The 24,472-nt window shown below is 38.7% G+C and overlaps 1 protein-coding gene across 1 annotated transcript in view; it reads right to left on the bottom strand.

Moving 5' to 3' along the window:
- Positions 1-22,658, bottom strand: part of abcb6b (ATP-binding cassette, sub-family B (MDR/TAP), member 6b) — a 35,298-nt gene extending 12,640 nt beyond the window's left edge. The window contains exons 1-14 of the mRNA XM_038719924.1: positions 22,644-22,658; positions 21,725-21,923; positions 17,456-17,548; positions 17,217-17,293; positions 13,308-13,423; positions 13,046-13,167; positions 12,538-12,647; positions 12,216-12,281; positions 11,883-12,008; positions 10,228-10,304; positions 9,976-10,039; positions 7,888-7,973; positions 6,868-6,925; positions 6,499-6,603 (exon numbers count right to left, since the gene is read on the bottom strand). Of these exons, the coding sequence (XP_038575852.1) occupies positions 6,499-6,603; positions 6,868-6,925; positions 7,888-7,973; positions 9,976-10,039; positions 10,228-10,304; positions 11,883-12,008; positions 12,216-12,281; positions 12,538-12,647; positions 13,046-13,167; positions 13,308-13,423; positions 17,217-17,293; positions 17,456-17,548; positions 21,725-21,923; positions 22,644-22,658 (1,314 nt within the window). The remainder of the gene's footprint in view (positions 1-6,498; positions 6,604-6,867; positions 6,926-7,887; positions 7,974-9,975; positions 10,040-10,227; positions 10,305-11,882; positions 12,009-12,215; positions 12,282-12,537; positions 12,648-13,045; positions 13,168-13,307; positions 13,424-17,216; positions 17,294-17,455; positions 17,549-21,724; positions 21,924-22,643) is intronic.
- Between the last annotated feature and the right edge of the window lie 1,814 nt (positions 22,659-24,472).

Raw genomic sequence — 24,472 nt, 5'->3', positions numbered from 1 at the left:
AATGCATGGTGGCCAATATGTGGAGGAGGAATAATTACAGTGACCAATAACTTTCTTACTGTACACATGTGAGTAATGTATTCAGACAGATTTGGGAAAATTCTGAACCTATCATTTAAACTGTTGAAAAGATTAGATCCTACAAGCAGCTTTGCGCAGCAAGCAGAACATCTTTCTGCAAAATCCCAGATTCAGATGGAACATGTGGACAGCATCACTGGAAATACATAAATATCAAGCTAACTCGTTACAGCGTCATTGCATTAAAAGTACTTGGTGAACATTTCAATCTGCAGTAGAAAAATGTATAGCAAAGTTGAAGAATCTACATACGGGAAGGGTGAGCTTTCAACCACATCTTGGAAGTAAAAAAAAACCTTGAGATGAAGTTGCATGTTCAGAATACTGTTAGTAAGTGGATCTTGAGTAAAGACATTTGTTGTTAAACTAAATTAAAGGTATTGGTGGGAGTTTAAAGGAGTTTTTCAAAGGCTGCTGTGTGTGCAGCTCCATAAATTAAGCTGTGAAATTACATCTGCACATCTGTTTATGATAAGAGTGTGAGCAGATGGAAACATAGGCATAATTGCATACCAAGAAACACTGCCTCATCTGCAGAAACATCACTGCACCCTTCTTTGTGCAGGTTAGCCGGGAAAATACCAAACAAGTGCAAAAAGCAAACTTACACCACAAAGTAAAAAATATAGTCTTGCCGAGAGTTAGTTGTGAAGATCGATAACACGTTCCTGACTAAAGAGATTAGCATAGCTTAGCAAAAGGAATGGAAACAGCTAGCCTGGCCCCATCCAGAGCCCTCCCCAAATGTCGAAATATTATTTTAAAGATTTTTGCATCCAGTGAAACTGTACTCAACACGGTGACTCATTTTTACCATGTGAGGATAATTAATACTGAAGATGAGATTGAATGAACTTGTAAAGATGGACGTCGTTGTGCTCGGGCAAAACCGGCCAACGAGTCCCCTGATAGCGACACATTTAAGTATTTATAGTGTATAACTTGAAAAGCCCGCGACCCTGTACACAGGATAAGCGGTTGACGATGGATGGATGGATGGATGGATAACTTGAAAAGCATGACGGGTTTTGATGGAGTGATAACAGTAAACATATGAAACAGGTGGTGTGTAAAAACCGCTGGCATCAAACCCAAAGGCACAAAATTCTCCTCGTCCTTCTCACTCACTCTATAACAAAGGTGAGACTTTATGACCACCATCTGATCCAAATTCTTTTTTATTGATTGATCTCACACCTCTTTTGAAAATAATTGAGCTGTTTACGGGGATCACCACCCAGTTTAATAGTTTATTATAGTATAATAGTTTATATAGTTATTTTCACCTTCATTGTTCTTCTCCATAACAAATAACTCATGTCAGTAGATCAGTATGTTGGAGCATGACAAAAAGTAACAATATCACACCTACAATCCTGATAAACATCTTGCAGAGTGCCAATTTGCTGTTGATGAGAGTCAGGGGATGAAGAGAGACTTTGTGCATTTCACTGGGGCCTCCGATTCTGCCCAAAACAACAGAACGAATTCTTCAGCAGAGGAAGCAGAGCAGTTTTACCGTTTCCTGTTCCTCCTCCTCCAGATTGATAAACAGTGTGAATAAAGAGACGGCCATATGTGTATGTTTTTATGTGCATTGATTAAACTGTCCTCCTGCTGTGTGATTATGAATGAGCGCCCTCATTATCATCACCAGCCGTTTCATCTGAACAAGCATGTCAGTCGTATTAAAACAGGTGCGCATGTGTGTGTGTGTGTGTGTGTGTATGTGTTTTGCTTTTACTGTTTGTTCATGATTTGCCAACAGTCTCAATAAAAACTGAGTAACTTCAACTACGACTGCAATAAATGGGCTATCTTTATACACACACACGCACACACACACACACAAACACACACAAACACATCTGGTATCTGGACTCATTGCTGCATTATTAAGGAACCTTTTACTATGATTTATTCACAGTGTGACTGGAACTCACACACTCAGCCCAGCTGTGTGTGTGCATGTGTGTGCGTGCGTGCGTACGTTTGTGTGAGCGAGAGAGAGAGGGAAAGAAAGAAGAGTGAAAGACAAAAAAAGAGAAATGAAGAAAGATGAAAAGAGAAACAGACACATGAAGCAGAGAGACAGAAAGTTAATCTCCTGCAGAGATTCTGTCAGACCTGGGCCCTGACAGTAAACACAGCAAAGACTAAGATAATGATCTTTCAGAAACAATACAGAAATCAGGTTACACACAATTTCTGTTTAGACACCACTAAACTACACTTCCCTTGGCCTCAACATTACATACACAGGAAATCTCAACATGGCTGTGAAATATCTGAGGGACAAAGCAAGGAGAGCTTTCTATGCAATAAAAAGAAACTGGCTCAGAATTTTCCGGTTTGTACTAGAACCAATAATTCTATATGGTAGAGAAATTTGGGGGCCAAAACTTAATAATGAATAATGAATTTGACAAATGGGACAAAACAATCATAGAATCTTTCCATACTGAGTTCTGTAAGAGCATCTTGCAGGTGCAGAGAAAGACACCAAATAATCTATGCAGAGCAGAGCTCGGCCAATACCCCCTCTTAGTAGAAATACAGAAACGATCACCTCAGACACACATCACAAAACCCTAACATACCAGGAGCTGCAACCAGAGAAGAGTCCCCTCAGCCAGCTGGTCCTGAGGCTCTCTGCAGTAACAAGCCCCCTACAGCCTCAGGACAGCAACACCAACTCAAGCAGACCAAACCAAATTATCAACAAGCAGAAAGAAAAATATATTAAATACTGGAAAGAAACGACCAAAACACAAAGTAAATTCCAATGTTATCTGACCCTAAAAAGAGAATTCACACTGGCAAATTACCTGAGCACAATAAAATGTCCTAAACTAAGAAAAATGTTGACAACATACAGACTGAGTGAACACAGCCTGGCCATAGAAAAGGGTCGCCACAGACAGAGCTGGCTACCACAAGAGGAGAGACTCTGCTCCCAGTGTGACAGGGGACAGGTAGAGACAGAGCTGCACTTTCTAACCTCATGCCCTAAATATAAAACACTAAGACAACAACATTTTGCAAACATTTCCCAAATATACCCCGAATTCAAATTCATATCAGACACACAGAAACTCCCCATTATACTGTGAGAAATGCCCATATATCAAATAATTGCTGCAAAATATGTCTCCTGATGCCATGAAGTGAGGACAACCAGTGGAAACTCAGACTGATAAATAATTGTACAAATTTTCAAATTATTATTATTATTTTGATTGCTTGATATTTTAGTAATTGTTTTGTTTTTACATTTGATACTGATTTCTTCTTTTTATTATTATTATTTTTTAATCAATTAATTATTTTTTTATTTTTATTAATATACACACACACATGTTTACGGTATTATCTATTTATTTTATTATGTTTAATATATTTTTATTCTTTTTAACACATGCACACACGCTTACTGTTTTATTTATTTATTTTAATTTTTAATATATTTTAATTTTTTAACACAAACACACATATGCTTTAATTACTTTACGCTTTAATTACTTGTTTGATGAAATGTATGGGGTTGATTGTTCTTATGTAATTTGCATGATGCTTTGGCAATATTGTTGTTACACATTCATTTATGCTAAGCTAGGCTAACTTGCTGCTGGCTGTAGCTTCAGATTTAAAGTACAGTTATATATGGCAAGCCCTTTTAACAGTTTGACTATCCGTTTTTTAACACTATCAACAACTTAATTTTGACTAGTTGTAATTGCATTGTGACTAATCAGACTTTTTACCCAAGATGTCATTCTGACAAGTCAAAATGACAGTCAGAGATAATGTATGTGGAATATGTGAAGCTCTATGTTTATGTATCACACCGGAGTAACAGAGAGCGGGTGTGGATGGTGAGAGGATAAAACACAGGACTTGGGTTCACATCCCTGTGGTTTGGTTTGAGCAACAGAAGCACTTTGGTTTGGATATGGAAAGATCGTGGTTTTGGTTAAACATTCATTAACATGGGCACGGTTAGCTCACTTGGTAGAGCCCCATGTACAAAACAATCTTAAAAAAACAAACATTCATTAACATGTTGTGTCTGAAGTCACTGTGGCCGTTTTCTCCATTAAACCAAGACCATTATATTTCTCTAACCTTAAAACTTGTTGGAAATGGCCACCTATTTCCAGGGAAAAAATGCCTAAAATAACAAAACCAAAATAAATCAGGAATACCTCCTCAACCATTTGGCCTAGATGCATAATTCTGGTCTCCTTAGAAAGATCAGGAGCTAAGGAATATAAATTCATTGTAAATAAACATATTTATTTTAGCATTACAGACTAAATGGAGATGCAATAAAAAAAAAAATGATATTTTCTTCCTCGCCTGGTAAAAAAAGCTATATTTTAATGCAACAAACCATCAAAACCATCATAAGGTAGATTATAATGCAACCGAATATATTTTAATACACTTGGAATGAAATTGTAACTGTAAATTTGATGAAAATAAACAAAAATACAACAGTTATTCTCAAAATATACCATGCGAATGTCCATATTTTGGCAATATTTATTGTTTAAATCTTTACTTTTATTGGGAGTTATCTTTAAAATGCTATTTCTGTCCATACAACCACGTTCCAAATAACATAACATTGAAATATTGATAAAAACAGTGAATATTCATCAACATTCCTGCCACCAAAAGCATGCCCATGCTTTACAGGCCTGTAGCTTGAGAACGGAACATCCCACAGTGATCGGTGGGGTATCAATCAACCTTTCATTTGATATTGGATGTCTATGTAGCTCCTACGGGTCGGCCACAAATTGGCGAAAAAGACCGTGTGTTCCAAAGCAGCATCTTTCCTCTCTGCAGAAAAAGGTGAGAGAAGGCAGGCACAGCTCCCAGGTATTGTGCAATAATAAAAATGGCGCCCACTGATTTTTGGGCTTAAAATGGCGGAAATGACAAAAGTAAGTCTGTCCCGGGTTTGGGTCGGTAGGTGTATTTTGTGTTTGTTTCTGTGTTCATTCCCTGTCCTTGTGTTTGCTTTTCTCTGTAGCATGTGTTACTTTGGTCATTTGTTTATTAGGTTCACTTATGAATTCATTAGTGTTTTCTAGTCTTGTTTTAATCTCTATTTTCTGTAGGGTTTTTGTCAGCTAGTTGCTTTTGATGTCTGTATTTTGTGACATAGTTCCTTGTGTGTTTCAGTTGGCTCTCTTGTCTTGTTTGTCTGTCCATGATTGTCCTAATGGGTTCACCTGTGTGTAATTAGTGTCCCACCTGTGTATTTAAGTAGTTGTCTGTCTATCACTTGGTGCCAGTTCATTTTAGATGTTTCCTTTGAATGTATCTGTGGATTTTGTGTTTGTCTTGTGCCATTGTGGATTTATACTTTTGATGGACCTTTGGATTTGAGTGCTTAGTGCTTTTGGACTACTGACACCTAACCACCTGTATGTTTTGGCAATTTTTTGCAATAAACCTCACCAACTCTCCAGCTTCCGTCTTAGTGTCTGCATTTGGGTCCTAACTGCTGTTCACCAGCCAGGAGGCTGAACGTAACCAAATCAGCGGTTTTGACGATGGCGTGCTGCCCCCAGTACCGGGGGCATCTGTGTTTAACCAAGTGCTTCCAGTGTCTAAACATATCCAAAAATGCTGGGGTCACTCTAAACAGATACTGTATTGCAAGATCAGATATTTTGCAAAAAACAAATAATATAAGTGAACAGTTTACTGATGTGTTTAATATAATCATTTTTGTGATTTGCCAGATATGTTAATTAACAACATTTCCTTATTAAGTAAATAGTCCGGCCAGTATTATGTTTCCTGCCAAACATATTTGTTGTTGCAAATTAGTTGTATATAAATGTAATCTATTTGCCTCTGACATACAAGTATGTCACTTCTAGAAACAGACCTCTGAACTGCTCTTCTTATCCTGCTGCCACAATAAACCTGACCAGGGAAGTGGCAAAAAACTCAATGCACAGACAAACACAACACATGTCTTTTGTTTTTTTTGTTTTTTTTAGTCACATTACTGTCACGTCATAAACCAGCTGAGAACTATTTTTAAAAAATCTTCCTGTCATCCGCTGCCAAACACTGTAAGCACCGCATTTGCAAGCTGTTTTAGGAAAAACATCAAAAAACCATGCATAACAACGCTGTTCACCTGCTGACTCTTGGCTTTCAGATGTCAATGCACATGTTGTGCACATGTTCAGATGTTCACAAATGTTCTGTATTGTTTAGTGGAAGGATGCAAATAAATCTAATAAATCTATCATTGTTGGCAGTAATGAAAGAAAACGCAATTTGGAGTTAATGGTCAAGCTGCTTATGATTTGAAAAGAACTGAATTGAAAGTGTGTGTGTGTGGCTTTCTTATGTGTTATGATGTATGTGATATGTAAGTGTGTTTACCTTGGAAATGTCCTGACCATCGATGCGGATGCTGCCACTCTGAGGGTCGTAGAATCTGAACAACAGACGCAGGATGGAGCTCTTCCCTGATCCAGATGGGCCAACCTGCACACACACAAAGCCTTGTGTCACTGTCTTTTTGGCGACCTGTCACTGACATAATGCATTCCCTTGCCCCTCACCCTTACCTTTACCAGCACAGCTATGTGCACAACCCTGGCTGTGGCCCAATTCTAACCCTAATACCACGTCCCCATAAGTATAGCTCTCAGTTTTTAGATCCCACAAATATAGTAAAACAAGCGAGAAAATGTTATTTTAAAATTAGATAGACTTGTAATAGGAAACTAGATGTAATAAACAACTTACTAAAGCAACTGTCTGTCCCGCCTCCACTGTAAAGGTCACATCCTTGAGAATCTCAGTGCTACACACACACACACACACACACACACACACACACACACATACCAGCGACAGTCAGGTTCAAACTGAATTTCACATAACCCCTATTCAATCAGTCAGGGCTTCTCTTTAATTGTGTCAGTAAAACACAACCTTGAACGTTTAGAAATGTAATGTTACATTAGTTAATAAAGTAATTCATGTTCAAAGTGAAATGTCTGCTGTATATGTTCTCACACAATTCACCAACACTGGCTCTTCTTTGGCATGTTTACTCACATAATGCTGTAAATACAACATAAAGGCCAATTCAGACGGGAGGCCAACCAAGACGTTCAATTAATAAAACTCCATATGTGTTTTTCATCTTTGGTAACCAACTACTTCGGAATACAGTTGTAGCTTGTCCTTCAAAATAGAAGCCACAGAATACGATTAGAATTTCAAATGATATAATTGTGACTGAACATGTATCCCTAATAATTTAATATACATCCAAGTACTTGGATCACATATTGTTTATTTCATTTTATTGGAGTTGCACTGTCTAAGTCATAGCTCCTTTGCATATTCAAATCTTTTTAACTATGTTTTTTTAAACAAGCTCTTTCAACCTAATGTGTTAAACAGGTCATTTGTCACTGCCTTCTAAAATGCATATCATTATCGAAGTGATTCATATAAATGTTTTCTGATCTGTCACTTCAGTAGTTAGGGTTTGGTTAGGTTTACGCAACAAAAACTATTTGGTTAAGGTATGGTAAAACATGGTTTTTAAACAAATCACCACTGACACATGATGCAAACAGCGGTCTCCAGTGTCACAGTCAGGAGTTTTTTGTATGCCGAACCATTTACCCTGACCTCCTCCCTCTAAGTGTTGTAGAAAAAAAACAATGCTGACGTTTTTTCTACAGTTTGTGTGTGCAACTGAATGAAATAAGATCAAATTATTGCAAGGTGGATTAGTTGTTGGCTACACACCCTGGCACGTAGCTGAAACAGACTCTGTCAAACTCCACCTGACCTGCTGTGAGCTGCAAGTCCTGTGCATCATCAGCATCCTGAATCTGTGAGGAGGAGGAAGAGGAGGAGGGGGTGAGAGGAGGAAACGATGAGAGAAGAGACGTGTATCACACAGGGACAGATAAAAGGAAAAAGACGACATTCAGTTTTTAATTTGTTGTCCAAAATATAGAGATACCAGAAAAATATGACATTGGTCTCAAGTCAAGGTCAACCTACTCAACTACCTTCCTCTTGTCCATGTTTGCGTATCAGTTGAGCTTGACAGTTCAATCTTTAACTTGGAAACGGCAAAAGAGCTCAAAATGACAGTGGAGTATCTGCTGATGAAGACCATGTGATACAGTCGAAAGCTCCGGAACAAGCAGGTGGGTGGACGTTGAAATAAGATAAAAACAATTCACAGTCATCATTACTTCCAGCTGAGGCACAAGGAGGGGTTGGGTTTACCAGCTGATCCACAGTCTTAAACAGAAACCTGAGATTTATGTGTAGTAATGATAATATTTAGTGACGACAAGCAGATATGATTGAAGTGATTGACCAGGTTGTTGGTGTTGGAATCAGACAGGTGTTGGCTTTGGCTCTGAAAGAATGTGCAAAACTCTGAACACTTTGTTCATTAAAGATGCGAGAACACACGGAGCTTGGTGAGGCGGCATGAGTAACAGGCGAATCGTAGCTAAAAACAATAATGTAATCATTAACATTTTCAAAATATTACAAGGAAAGTTTGATCGCAATTTGTAATCAGCTTTTGCAATCCCTCTCTCCTCGCTGACCTCCTCTTCACCCTCCTCCTCCGAGACTCCCCTCGCCTGCAGCTTCCCAAGCCAAAGAAAAGGCCCGCTGTGTTTTTAAGGTGCTCTAATGCTTTTGTGTACATTCATGTGGCTGTTTACCATATCAAGGGCCTGTGAATGTAGGGAGCCTTTAGTGAGGCAGCCGGAGGACGCCTTTTCCCACCGAGACACACACAAAAAGACAGACGTACACACACAGACATACACGCAGACTCTGTGTTTTGGTATGTGTAACACAAATACACACAAACACACAAAGTCACACACAAATGCTTGTTGACCTCCTAATCCTCTGTTTCCAAGAAGGACTGAAGCAGTGATCCTGATCAGAAATGAACACTAGTTTTTATTATGTGTATTATCTGTTATTATTATATTTATATTAATTTTTATTATTATTATAACACCTTCCTATATTTCATTTCTGATTATGTTAGTCTGTAATTATTTTTACTTTCTGCTTAACAAGAGAGTGCAATAGATTTAGGAAGGAAGGAAGTAGTTTTATGTCTAAACTGATCTAACTTTTTTTTAAACTTTTTTTTCTATTTTTGATGCATTTGCAATAGCAGTTTATTACAGTTCATGCTGATTATTAAAAAGATTAGCAATAATACATAGGAGTTCACCAATGACAATTAATCTATAGTAAAACACATAAAAAACACATATAAAATATAATCAACTTTTAAGAATAAGAATTATGACAGGGATCCTGGACAAAAAGTCATAGTAGACAATATTGACACCTTCACCATTTTACGAATGTGCAACATTATCAGCCTCTTTTGAGTGCCATTATCACTTTGTGTCTTTTCAACCAGAAGAGCTTGAATCTAAACTTCTCCCTATTCTATGAAGTGTCCTTGACCCTGAATGCAGGTCCTGACCTCTGTTCTGATGTAAGTGGGGAGAAGAAGGAAGAACACTTCTCTTTCTGATAATGACCCTTTTTGGTTAACATGGACACGGTGTGTTACTCACCTTTGATGTTTTTGTTGAAAAGGTGAAAGAAATATTTTGTTTGATAAATCTGCCTGGAATAAAATTTGCAACCTTCCTAACTAATTAAGGCTGGTTGCTTTTCCTAACTAATCAGCATTCACACAAAAATCATTGCATACAAAGTTAAGCTGTTCATTACCACCAATAGTGGGTTGGTCCAATTTAAATGACACTATAAAATAAAAATAATACACCTGATGTATTATTTTCCTGATGATAATTCTGTTTTGTGACTCACCTCTTTCTGCTCTGTCAACAGTACCAGCATGTTCTCCATGTCAACAAATGCACTCTGAATCAGCCTGTAGCGACACATTATGCAAAATCTGTATTATTAGATCGGGACACATCAATCACAAATTTGAAAAAAATCCAGTCACCAGTATCTGAAATACAGCACTACTACTATAAAACACCCCTTCCCCCCCGGCAATCAATCAAATATGAGATATATGTCTATAGGACCTCCTGGACTGTACATTCATCTCACCTGTAGTAGGTACCAAACCAGTTCAGAGGAGTGTACAGCTGGATGATGTAGGTTCCAAACAGAACGTAGTCTCCAACCTGATGGAAAAGTAAACACATACAGTGAACGTTAAGCTTCCGACAGAGCAGCTTTGTAATGTGCAGCAGGGGGCGAGTCCACTGGTTGCAATAAGAAGTCCGATTGTATAGAAGTCTATGAGAAAATGACCCTACTTCTCACCTGATTTATTACCTCAGTAAACATTTTACTAATGAGTTTATGGTCTCCATCTGTGTTCCAAGTCTTCTTTATTACGGCATGATGTTCATTTAGTAAATTATGCTACCATTTAAAGGTAAATAGACGATAAAGCATGTTATGCTTTAGTGCGTGGCTACCTTGTGATTGACAAGCCGCTACCATGAAAACCTGTCAGCCGTATCCCTCCCCAGCTCCACTGACTCATCCAAATATGTCCACTTTTGGTTCCAAACAACCAAGATGGCAATGGTCAAAATGACAAACCCGAGGCTTTAAAACCGTAGTCCACAAACTAATGGCGGACGTCATGGTGGCTACGTCCACTTCTTTTATACGGCCTAAGCTTGCTGCCAATGTAATGTCTGAGGTGATTTATAGAGATTATATACTCAAGTTGCAAATTCAGATCAATGTCACGACCAAGTCACTGTGGTCCAGCAAATCACAGAGTCACAAAGGCCACGTAGAAGTAACCAAGGATGTGCATAAGCCATTCAGATTGTGTCCAAGTCAGACTCACAGACGTCATGCCAAGTCACTGTGGTTATATCTGAGTCACTGAGGTCAAATCCCTGTGAAATCCATGTAAGTGAAGTTCATACAAGGTGCCTGATGATCAAGATCTCAGCAGAATGCACATCTAAGTCTCCTTCCTCCATATGTGGAGGTGACCAGTGGTGGAAGAAGTACTTAACACATAAACAGAATTCTAATTTTACAGCTGGTGTAGGCAGAGCACATTTAAACTACTTTACATATTAATCAGAATTAGAATAATTTTATGGACCAGGTGTTTATATACATACTGTCCGAGGAATTTGACTCCAGTCTAACATTGTTTTCAATGTACATACACAGAACAAGCATTAAAAAAAATGGACACAAACTACTATTTACAGACACACAAACAACAACATTTTAGACAAAAAGACAGTAACGCAATGGATGCTGGAATAAATATTTTGTGCAGTTATTTTTTATGTACAAGAGGTAGGTGGATATGACAGCATACACAACATGAACAGTGATATTTTTGTTTAAAAAGAGAAACTGAATTACAACAATGAAAAAAAAATACTAAATTGTTTACAAGTGAAGCAGATGAAATTTCAAACTATAGCACACTATAATATTTTTGAATTGATCATTTATTTTATTTTTAAAACTAATTTTTTTTATTAACTAGTAACTTAGTAGCTGTTAGATAAATGTAGTGCAGTTAAAAGTATAATATTTCCCCAAGAAATGTAGTGGAGTAGATATATAAAGCTGCATATAATTGAAATACTCAAGTATTGTACTTCAGAACAGTGCTTGTGTAATTGCTACTTTTAACCACTGGACCTATGGTAACTTATATGTAGACTACTGATTTTGATGTTGGATTCTACTGTTTGTTTATTCTTCACTGATACCTGGAATTGTCCCTCAGAGACCAGGTGGGCGCAGAGCAGAGATCCAGCCAGCAGTCCTGACCCTATGATGATGTTCTGGGTTTGATTGAGCAGAGCCAGGGATGCTGAGCTCTTCCACTCACAGTGCTACACAAACACAAGCAGCACACATTTAATTGACAATAAAAAATACAGACAAATGACTTAAGACATGAAGACTGATTAGAAGAAGAAGCATTTTGGGTTAAGCAGGGTACTATACTTATGACAAACAGGTATGAGTTGTTATCTGATTTTAACCTTGTCTTTGGTCCCAGATGATGTTTTCTTTACTTGACAGCAACACAAGCTTACTTGATATTTCAGAATGGCTTCCTCAAAGCAGCGGACTTCATAATCCTCAGCACTGTAATATTTTACCTGTGAGAGTCAATCAAATCCAGTAAGTAAAGACTTCCTGAAAACATCCCGAAATGACGTACAACTGAAATATCCACAAACATTTTAGACTTCAGTCTGAGACACATCTCGAAACATCCTGGTCATCCCAGACTGCCAAATGTTGCAGACCACATCTGGACACACCTGGATATGATGTTGCTTGTGATTAAACTTTCAACAGACTTATACCTTGATAAATAGAGGAAATGAAAAGGAAATGTGTGGCATTATCTACCGTCTCAAAGTTGATCAGTGAGTCTACAGCTCTGGACTTGGCATTGTTGTCTTGTGTGTTCATCTCTCTCCTATATTTCGTCCTCCACTCTGTGATCAAGATGGTACAGGCTGCAGACAGAGTACAGTTATGCAAGACTTTTATGTAAACAAATTTTTTGTTCACATATATGGAGCGCTTATTAATTTGTTAATTAATTTAAAATTAATTAAATTGAGTCTTGGGTTAGGGCAGGGGTTTCAAAGTCTCTCCTACACGCCTCGCAGTTTGAAAATTTCTGGGATAGGATTCAGGAATGTGATATTTCATTGGATCAGTTTAAACAATCAAAATCAAATGAAAGTCACTCATTACATGTCTGACAGAAGGGGAGAGTGGCTTTGGTGGCTTTGTGGGGCGGCTGTGGCGCAGGAGGTAGAGCAGATCATCAACAAATCAAACGAGATATCAAACTCTTAATCATCAGAAAGTCATGGAAAATAAAACCAAAGTTAACTCATTGACTCACTGAGGTAGAGTATCATGCAGGTGAAAACGATGAGTCCAAACCAGACACTGAAGTAGGAGATGAAGTAGATGATGGCGATGATGATGTCACAGATGGTGGGCAGGATACTGAACAGGATGTAGCTACGCACAAACAATTACAGGTTGGAACTTACCCACTACTACTGAACCCAAGAAGAAAACTTTTCATGTTTTGGAAATTGAACCCAGGTGGTTTCAGTCTAGGCCAGGCCTCTCCACCTGTCTGCCTCCTCCTGCCCTACCTCAGCAGGTTGTTAATGGAGGAGGTGCCTCTGTCGATGCTCCTCAGCACGTCTCCGGTGCGTCTCTCCAGGTGCCAGCGCAGAGACAAACCATGCAGGTGGGAAAACAAACACACCTAAAGTGTGGAGGGAGAGGAACAATTATGTGACTACATACACTGCTCACACCATTACTCACTGAGATCATGTCGAATGTAAGCAAGGTAAATTTGAATTTTGCTTTTCTGCACTGGCAGATGATTTTGCAATTGCAGAGGAATGACTCAGTCTAAAGGAGTTGCTGTTGGCTTCTCACATGTTGCATTCATGAGCCACAAGCAAATCATGGAGTCGTGGAAATAAGGAGTGGACACACTATCTTGGTTACAGAAATTATCTCTGCAGCTTTTAGGCTTCTCAGAGCACAGGTGTTTTTTAGATTGAGCCGTTGGGCGTGGCAGGGTGAGCCAGTGTGTCCTAAAGAAATATCCACATACCATGGCCGTGCATGTAACAGAGTGGCAAGACTGTCTCAAAACAACAGAGTTTAACCTGCAGAGCCTCTGCACATTTTTGTTGCTTTTTCAACCCAAAGAGGAGGAAGAAGAACAGATTTTCTAGACTAGATATTAAACAACCTTAAGAGAGGATCTTATTAACAAGTGGTCATGTGTCACAAGTGGATCACATTACTTCCCAATAAGAACAAAGGTAGGCCCCGATGTGGCCTTAAGCATATTACAGTTACTTCAACAGCCTGCGTGGAGGAGATACATTTAGTCATTTGCTGCATTCATATCATGTTGGAAATTATATTTCAAATTTTAATTTATTTATCTTCAAATCTTTGTAGTTTTGGCCTTTGATTTGGTTTTGGGTTGTGATAATATTGCTGTGATCTCAGGACATGGCAAAACTGCTGGATGACTTTCATGGTTTTAAGCAAATCCCCATGTTACTCCAGTGTATTTGCGTGAGAGAACAAAGGTGAATAGTAAAATTATGACCCAATCCTTTCTGGTCTCCAAATACACTTGTTTAGATAATCCAACTAAGCTGCTGTGTTGTTTCAATCTGTATGATCATATACACTACCATGTTTCTTACCCTATGAGATCTCAGCAATTACTTTGGTGAATGTAGAACATCGTTATTATTACAGATTGCTTGCTCATGGTGGGAACTGTTGGGTCTCACAAAGAGTATGATTACAAAGAGTGCAGTCTAGATCTGCTTTATATGAAAAGTGCAATGAGACAAATCCTGTTATGAATTGGAGCTATATAAATAAAACTGAACTGAAATAAGATAAATTGAATTGAAGATTGAATGATTGCCAAAAGTCCAAAAACAGAATTACCTGCTTCATACTGTAGGGTGTACATGACTGAACCAAAACAGTGGCAAATACAACTCAGAAGGTCACAAATTAAAGTGACAGTCAGCCTGCTGCAGCAAATGTTTGTGTTTTTCACAGCTGCAGAAGAAAGAAAAGTGTAATTTAACTAATATACAGAGACTGTTAGTTGCCTGGCTAGTTTATAATAAGTTTGTCACACTGCTACACAATTTGGTGTACTGTACTGTGTGTTTAGAGGTATAGCCTACTAGTCTGCAACAACAGGCTAGCACGCTAACTATGTGTGTATGACACTGGAGCCACTGACAGCGCTGTGCGTGAACGGGAAAGCACCTCTAGCTTTGAGGGAGACCATCCTAAGCCTGTTTTCATCTTCATCTTTCTGAGAGGATTACAAAACATGACAACAGCGGGAGATTGGACTTAGCATTAAGGTAAACATTGCTGCCCAACAGGCAGTCCATTAAGTAGCATAACAAACAGTTGGAGGAAAACAGCTATGAACTCAGTGAGAGTTGGATCATAACTAGAGCTGGGCAAGTTATCGCGGGTATTGATTAATTAACGCCGACAATCATTTTATGGCACGTTAACGCAGTTTTTATTATTATTATTTTGAAAATCCGTTGCTCACTGGCTCTGAATACACGTACAGTCAAATCACGGGTCACAGGAGGGGTGGGATGTTGATCAGCCTGCAAATCACCCACCCAAACAAGCAGCGGAGGGAGGCTTCGGCAGACTACGCTGGATGCAGTGCGTGGGAGAAGCAGATCAACAAAAGCAAGACATGCGATCAAATACCATAACGAAGTGGATAGCTACACACGCTGATCAGAATTGGGGAAGATGTCGGTCTTTGGAACGTCCTTAAAATCACAACGTAGTCGCTTGGCCCCGCAGGGTTGCTCTTTGCTCCGGTGATCAGAGACAAGCGCTCCGCGAGCAAACGGCAGGCGCTCTATGGATGGTAACCATGGTAACAGCTTCTTTGCGCTACACAGCTGTTGCCTATTTAACTTAAGTTAAAGTTATACATAACTTTACTTGATAGGCCTTCATGTACTTTTGCGGGGATGCTCTGAATGCAAATTCCCTCCTGTTGATGTCCTATTTAGTAAACAGTAATAGATTCTGGAAACTCACAAACAGTCTCTCTTCCAATGATTTGTGCTCCGTGTCGCGTACAAAAAGTTCAAGACAATTCAACTTTGGCAACGGACGGGCGTGTGTGTGAGGCGACCACTTCACCTCACTCTAACAGGGACACTTGCTACTGAACATAGACTGTTTATGCTGCTCCCGGATAAAAGAAAACTTAAGAGTCATACAGAAGTTTGCCCAGAGAAAAAAACGCCATGCCACCTTTCTGCTCACGTGAGCCCTCAGCTGTGGTGAGTGAAAGCATCTTTTATCATCCTGAATCTGCTGCTGCTCTGTGCATGGGCCAAACTGTTGTGCTGGATCGATTGATACTAGGCTAGGGATGGTGATGAGTGTCAGTGTGTCCATGCTAATCTATTACGGTTGTTGTCACAATGTTGTTGTCATATAGCCGCTTTCATACTGCTTTATTATCCGGGATTATTACGCAAATATCCTGGCTCGCTGCGCTGTATGTATGCATGTATGTGCTTTCCGTTTTAATGGCAGGATCTCTGTGGAAAGCAGCTGTAGAAAGGGTCTGGATCCCTAATTCGTTGTTGTTGAGCTCACTGCTGTTTGGCCCTGTAGGCTCATTTGTTCTAAGCGTGGTTGTGTCGGCTTAAATAATGCATTAAATAATGCATGTAAGTCAGGTTTGTGACAGTGATACTGTAACTTGTGTAAATGCACTTATCTTTCTCTCTCTCTCTCTCTCTCTCTCTCTCTCTCTCTCTCTCTCTCTCTCTCTCTCGTTAAGTGTTTTGTGGAGCCATGCTGTTTGTTGACATGTTAAAAACACAGTAGCAAGAGAGAGTATTGTAGTTTTACTGGTATCCATATTTTGAAATGTTTGGTGTGCCATAATTTTTACATATAAAAACGACACTGGTCAAACCTGTGGTTAAAAATGTGGATACTGTGGATATTTGTACTTTATACAGACGTATATTGCATATTTCAATTAAAATGTTTAAAATATCTATGCTCCGTGATGTCTGTGATCTTGAGGCTTGTTCCCAGTAAATGTTTTGTTCTTTGCAGTCAATGCACTCCTTCAAATAAAAAGGTCAACTACTGTAGTTACTTTGAAGAATAATTAATTGCTCATCACATACAGATACATAACACATTAAACAGGATATTTATTGAACTCAAAATGTTTACTGAACTGGTTGTAGTCTATGGACATTAGACAATTAGTATCATTAACTGTAAAATAAAAACACAAATTATATCAGTCTGACTCCTTAGTATTCAACTAGTCTATATACTGCATAATAGAATTCCTGAAATTCAGTTTTTTCTTTTGGTTTTACTGTGCCACGCCAGGATTTTCAGTGGCCCCATCTGGCCACCCCTGGTAAAATTTTCTGGGGGCGCCACTGCTCAAAACACAGAAGAAGTTAAAGAAGTCTGAGCAGTACCTGAACGCCTCTGCTGGTAAACTGCTGAACTTTGATCCACATGAACTGACGAAGGTTGCTGATGAAACCAGAGGTACCTTTGAAGAACAGAAAAAGACAGATGAGAGAGGAAGACGCCAAATTACTTCATGTTAATGTTCACTCTGAACCACGCAGGCGCTACCTTCTATTCAATGACATGAACATCCTTTTATTTTCCATGCACACATTCCTCCGTATGTGAACACACGCTCACGCACCTGCCCCTCCTCCTTGTAGGAACTTGAGCAGCGTGTAGATGCAGACGCTGGTAATCAGTGAAGACCAGCCGCCTCCTGCAGAGAGCTCATTCACTGTACACACACACACACACACACACACATAAACTAGCATTATGTTTCTTGGTGTGCATTTATAATTTACGTATCAACAAATTAAAAGGTTAAATCCACAACATTTTCTTATTATCCAAGCTTATTAAACTTCCTCGCAGTGAAAACCAAATAAACACACACGACAGTGGTGGACAGTTACATTTACTCTACAAGTGCTGTACTTAAGTAAGTGTAATTTTGATGTACTTGTACTTTACTACTACTTGTATTTTAGTACAATTAGTACAAATACAGTTCATAGCCATATATAAACTTGTACTTTTTAATTGACTGTATTTATTTGATTACCTTGCAAATTCATATAATGTATTTGATGTAGGTTAAGAGAATAAATCATTGAGTTCAAAGGGGTAAAAGATCTTCCACCCCTGACACAGTCACGAACACATTCACAAGCTCCCCTTTCTGACACACATACACACACATTCTCATTCACATTCATTACCCTTTTTGTACTACTTGTAAGTGCTGGGAATCAGGTTCAAATGAAAAAACAGACAGAAATGAGGGGTGGAGGAGAAGAAAAAAAACTGAAGATCCAGGCAAGGAGAGAGACATGCTGAGAAAAGAAAGGAGAAAAGGTGGAGAGAAATTTATAAAGAAATATGTGTATTCTACATGCTTTAACTTTCCACTGTGTTTTCAGTGGAGGTATTTTCAACTCTTTGGCATCAGGTCCTGGAGTGGGAGGGTGGGAGGCGGGGTCAGACCCAGAGACAAAACGTCCGTTGTACCGGTGTGTTAACTCCACGAAAAAGGCCGCTAATGCCGGCTAAGCATGACTGGCAGGAGGGGGTGACCTCCCAGAAAACCCACCGCACACACACACATACACACACCAAAAACAACCCCCCACGCCTCCCTCCCTCAGAAAACCTTCCACGCCTTCCTCATCACACAAAGCAGCGCCCGGCTTCATTCTCGCAGCACTGGCTTATACTTTCATGTTGCTCCAAAAGCCAAATGGCCAGTTTTCTAAAGGGAAAAGTAGCTGAAGACAAACTGAATGCTGACTTCCTCTGAAGTGGAGACTTCTGGGTTGTTGCCTTGTGGTGGATGCAGTCATGTGTACAAAATAGGGTACAAAAGACGTTGGCAAATGATGAAGTTTGCTTCCTCCTTCAAACCAATCATAAGATCTCATTCCACTGTGGCTGAACTGTTTTATAACAAATGACTAAACTGACCCAATCTGTTTTGTACGTTACATGGATGTATGAAGTGATTGGTTTTGGATTTACTCAGTTATTAAAAGTTTCAACAATTACAGTAATGTCTCTGGGTCATTGTTAAGACCAAAGTCAAAGGTTCATATACATGGTTCAAAACGAAAGCTAATTCATGTTTCAAGTGTTTTTTTTCTCTAAGTAATGTAAAATTAGATGCTTTTTGAACGAGGTCAGATCTGTCTGGTTGCATGACAGACCTCAAATCAACATTTCCTTGGAGGCAAAGTCAGCCTGGTTCCAGATCTTTGGATCGCCAAACATGTCTTTAATTTGTTCAGCGACATAATCAATAAAGTGAAACAAAATGTGGGAATTGTTTGGTCTCACAAATATCCTAAATAATGTCTGGCAACCACTCTTCAAACCAGCCTATTTTTATAAGAATCCTGTACTTGATTATCATGGTCAGGCTAACTGTTATCCACATTGGGTAATTTCTTTCTCGGGTGATAATCTGTGTATTTCATTTTTCATAGCTATTTTGTGATTGTTTGAGATCTTAAATTTGCTTCTTCTGCTAACCATGGTAAAAGCTCATGTGTTGCCAAAACAACATTCTGTTAAGGTTTGGCTAAAGGTACTTTCAGACAGCTGCATCAACCACACAGCGGCATTGTTTTGTTAGAGGTCCATTTTTGCTGACTGATACCTTTGTTCATTGCTTGTTTGGAGCTATATAGGTGAATTTAACATGAATTAGTGTAGTAATACAAAACCTGAAAACTTTTTAAATTCCAGAAACATTGTGACAGTGTTTTACAAGTTGTTTTACACTATTTTAATGAAAGTAGGATACTGCATTTTAAAGATGGCAGTGTGCTCATGAAGTGAGATACCAGTGAAATTAGCTCCTGCTTAGTTTTCCTCTGAGGACTGTGTGGCTGCCATGGTCAGTTAAAAAAGGGAATGTTTGAACAGAACTGAACAAAACATAAACCTCTACCTTATTGCTGCTGCTGCCCACCACTGGAGTATTTACATTTACACTGGCGGCTGCTTGATGTCTGAAATTACTTTCAATGCAAAAAGTATATTTAAATCACAGAAAAGATGCGATTTGGTTTCAGTCCCTCAGAATAAATATCCAGCCACCTTCAGTTAGTTTGGAATCCATGTATAAACAGCTTTTGTGTCTATTGTTTGTAGTATAAGATATTAGATTACACTAAAACTTCAATTAAAATCCTAGTCCTAGTTGGATGCCTGTCCCTTTTACTGTCCTGGTGTAGCTAGTACACATTTTGACAAATAAACGCGGGTGTCAATCAGAAGCCTGGTCTGGTTTTTATATAAGTTCTCTGGACATATTAAATCAGGTCGCCCACTTGAGCTACTTCTAAGCTGTTTAGAAATACAAATATAAATGTTAAAATTTTTGTCAATATTGACATGCAACACAGTTCAGTTCATCTTATGGAAACAACTGGCGACCTGTCCAGGGTGTACCCCGCCTTTCGCCCGATGTCAGCTGGGATTGGCTCCAGCTCCTCGCGACCCTGTACGCAGGATACGCGGTTGACGATGGATGGATGGATCTTATGGAAACAATTCAGATTTACCAGTATGGTAAACAAGAGAGATGGGTAAAAAAATCCTATTTTTTATTCAAGTAGTATTCATACTGGTTGAAATAAACAACTTGAAAGTAGCTTATTTCCCATCTTTGCTGAGCAAGAGTTTTGAAAGGAATGAAAGGCCTGTCCCTTATGGACGCCTGTCCCAATAGGCAAGGTGAGCGCAGTGACAGAAGCAAACAAAATCTCCGGCTATTAATTGAAGTTGCTAATACAACATTCTAGGTAACTGTTGCATTACTGGGGGGCTAGACTGCTTTTTATTTTATTCTTTTAGGATTAATAACTATGTTGTACTTCCTGTCTGGGCTAAATGCTACTTTTTCACTGGTGATGCTGTGTCTCTTCCTGGGGTGTTACAATATAGAGGGGAAATTAATCCAGTTTTCCCATTACTATAATAATTCATTTTAATATAAGTTTACAATAAATGGTTTCACAATTGCTTCCATCGCTGTAATTATTGTTTAAAAAAGGTATAATTTGAATGCTCTGCTTCTATGCATCTGATGATAAATTTGAACTTCCTTTTCAAGGGTTAAATCAGGTTTGCATGAAGATACAAATGCAAATGATAAACATGTACACGGGAAGTGCAAAACGTTATTGATTCTGTATAACTCTCCTACACCCAAACACGTCTTTTTCAAACAAACAGTTACAGTTGCCACCTGGACAACAAAAACAGCGATAATAATGGTAGCAAAGGATTGGGGTGATGGGCTCCAGAGGATAGGTCATACAGTTACCACAGCTAACATACGTTTTGCTTGTGTGTACCGTTTTTCATGGCAGTCTGGGCAATTGATTTTAAAAGATGGATGTAACACTTAATATAAAATCCAGAAACTTCTCAAAAACCTCTGAATTCTGAATAAATCAAGTTGGGGCAAACAGTCAAATTGTTCAATGAAAACACAATCAACTCTGGTTGTATGAACACACTAGGAATAAAACAAGGATCAATCAAGGACACAAGGAAACAAGATAGACCCTAGACCACACTTCAAAATATGAGCACACTGCCATCTACAGTTTGGACAGTGGAATGCAGTTTCCTACTTTTATTAATATAAGACAAAACAACTTTTAAAACAATGAAAGGGTTTAGTGATGAAATATATTTATAGTTCCCAGACAACTTCCCAGACAACCCAAGTCCTGTTTTGAAAAAAAAAACTTTGTGGCTTCACAATGTTTCTGGAATATTAAAACTTTTCAGTTTTTATATCACTACATACCACAAGTTTTATTCTACACGTTAAGAGAAACAAGGAAAGATCCAGATCTCTTATTCCTTTAAAGCATCGTCTGTGTTTTTTGGTGCTTACCGATGTTCTTGGAGTAAACAGGCACCAACACATTAACCAGTCGCTCTGCTGCCAGCAGGCCCGCACACACCAGTACGAGTCCCTGCAGCGCCGTAGAGCCTTTGGGCCAGACGTATGGCAGTAACAGTCTCACCTTCCTCCCAAAGCCTCGCCAGACAGACGGAAAGGATGCGGAGGAGGGAGAGGAGGAGTGTTGGATCTGGATGGAGAGAGAAGTAAGAAGAGTGCAGTGGTGATTGGTGTCAGCCATCACACACAATATCCCTCTGATCACATTTTAATAAAAACTATGTAGTATAATAATGGTGTTTTATTATGTAAATTATCATTTATTCATTTTAGCTTTTATCCAAAGCGACTTACAATTGCTGATTATGTCAGAGGTCACACGCCTCTGGAGCAACTAGCGATTAAGTGTCTTGATCAGGGACACAATTGTGGATGTGTCACAGTGGGGAATTGAACCCAGGTCTCTCACACCAAAGGCATGTGTCTTATCCATTGCGCCATCACCACTCCATTTACATTGTTTTGAGTGTATTTTTATAATAAATAACTTGTTTCTTTTCTTCTGTTACTTTTTACAGCACATGCGGCGTGTTCAAACTGAAGCAGAAATAAAATTTTCTCCTCGCTCTACTTTCTAAATTCTGCTGCTGGGAGGACACGATGTACCTTATGGAGCTATGGAGCAATCAAGTCCTCATCTATCCAAACTGTCACAGGCTCAATACTGCCCCCGTGGTCAAAGCGCAGAAAACAACCATTCCAACTATAGTTGGAGAAAACTGCAAAGTCCTCCAAATTAAAGGTTCACTGTGTAATATTTAGGGGGATTTAGTGACAAAAATACAAGATAATATACATAACTATATTTTCAGTGATGTATAAAGGCTTTAAATAATGAACAGTTTATTACCTTAGAATGAGCCATTTCTATCTACATACACCACAGGTCCTCTTACATGCGCCGCCATGTTTCTACAGTGGCACACACAGACAAACAGCACTACAGAGCGCATTATGTCACTACATTGAAAATGTACGAAGAAGAAGAAGAAGAAGACATCTGGTTTATTAGAAGTGAGAAAAGAAGAGAGGATTTGGACAAATGGAGGACCACATGTATTATTTAGCACAAGAGCCGACAGAGCGTGTCGGCCACCTCAGCTTCTCCTATGCGCTTGGAAAGGGAAGGGTAAGAGTTGACTGAGCCATTGGTTGCAATTCGCAACCCTCACTTAGATGCCACTAAAACTTACACACTGAACCATCAAATGACAGAATATGTTGTTTACCCATGTCACATAGAAGCATTTTCAGATCTGACGCCTCTAATGGCTGGATGACATCATTTGTCTGTCTGCCAGTTTGTTTAAAATCACTGTTGAAACCTATAATTCTACAGTTACTGTTTAGTTAGCAGTGTTGGGCAAGTTACTTCCAAAATGTAATACGTTATAGATTACTAGTTACTGTCATTTGAAAGTAATTAGTTATATTACAATATTTTTTTCCAATTCAATTCAAATTAGCTTTATTGGCATGAATGTGTAACAACAATATTGCCAAAGCATCATACAAACTACATAAGAACAATCAACCCCATACATTTCATTAAACAAGTAATTAAAGCGTAAAGTATTTAAAGCGTATGTGTGTTTGTGTGAATGTGTGTTAGAAAAATTTAAATATATTAAAAATTAAAATAAAATAAATGAAACAGTAACATGTGTGTGTTATTATATTAACACATTAAAAATTAAAATAAAATAAATAGATAATACCGTGCTTAAAAACGTGTGTGTGTTTAATAGACAAAAAACAATCCTAATAATAATAATTTGAAAATATGCACAATTATTTATCAGTCTGAGTTTCCACTGGTTGTCCTCACTTCATTGCATCAGGAGACATATTTTGCAGCAATTATTTGATATATGGGCATTTCTCACAGTATAATGGGGAGTTTCTGTGTGTCTGATATGAATTTGAATTCGGGGTATATTTGGGAAATGTTTGCAAAGTGTTTTTGTCTTAGTGTTTTATATTTAGGGCATGAGGTTAGAAAGTGCAGCTCTGTCTCTACTTGTCTTCTGTCACACTGGGAGCAGAGTCTCTCCTCTTGTGGTAGCCAGCTCTGTCTGTGGCGACCCTTTTCTATGGCCAGGCTGTGTATGTTGTCAACATTTTATTGTGCTCAGGTAATTTGCCAGTGTGAATTCTCTTTTTAGGGTCAGATAACATTGGAATTTACTTTGTGTTTTGGTCGTTTCTTTCCAGTATTCAATATGTTTTTCTTTCTGCTTGTTGATAATTTGGTTTGGTCTGCTTGAGTTGGTGTTGCTGTCCTGTAGGGGACTTGTTACTGCAGAGAGCCTCAGGACCAGCTGGCTGAGGGGACTCTTCTCTGGTTGCAGCTCCTGGTATGTTAGGGTTTTGTGATGGTATGGGGGTTAACTGATTTTAAGTGATTGTAAAATTGAATTGATCGTTTCTGTATTTTTACTAAGAGGGGGTATTGGCCGAGCTCTGCTCTGCACAGATTATTTGGTGTTTTTCTCTGCACCTGCAAGATGCTCTTACAGAACTCGGTATGGAAAGATTCTATGATTGTTTTGTCCCATTTGTCAAATTCATTATTCATTATTACGTTTTGGGCCCCAAATTTCGATACCATATAGAATTATTGGATCTAGTACAAGCCAGTACAAGCTAGATTTCAATTGGAATATAGATTTTAATGTT

Source organism: Micropterus salmoides, unplaced genomic scaffold (genome assembly GCF_014851395.1).
Source record: "Micropterus salmoides isolate LMB-PRFRI ecotype aquatic unplaced genomic scaffold, ASM1485139v1 Ms_hic_scaffold_15, whole genome shotgun sequence".
Classification (NCBI taxonomy): Eukaryota; Metazoa; Chordata; class Actinopteri; order Centrarchiformes; family Centrarchidae; genus Micropterus; species Micropterus salmoides.
Note: the sequence above shows the minus strand (reverse complement) of the source record. Positions and strands in the feature narration are given on the sequence as shown.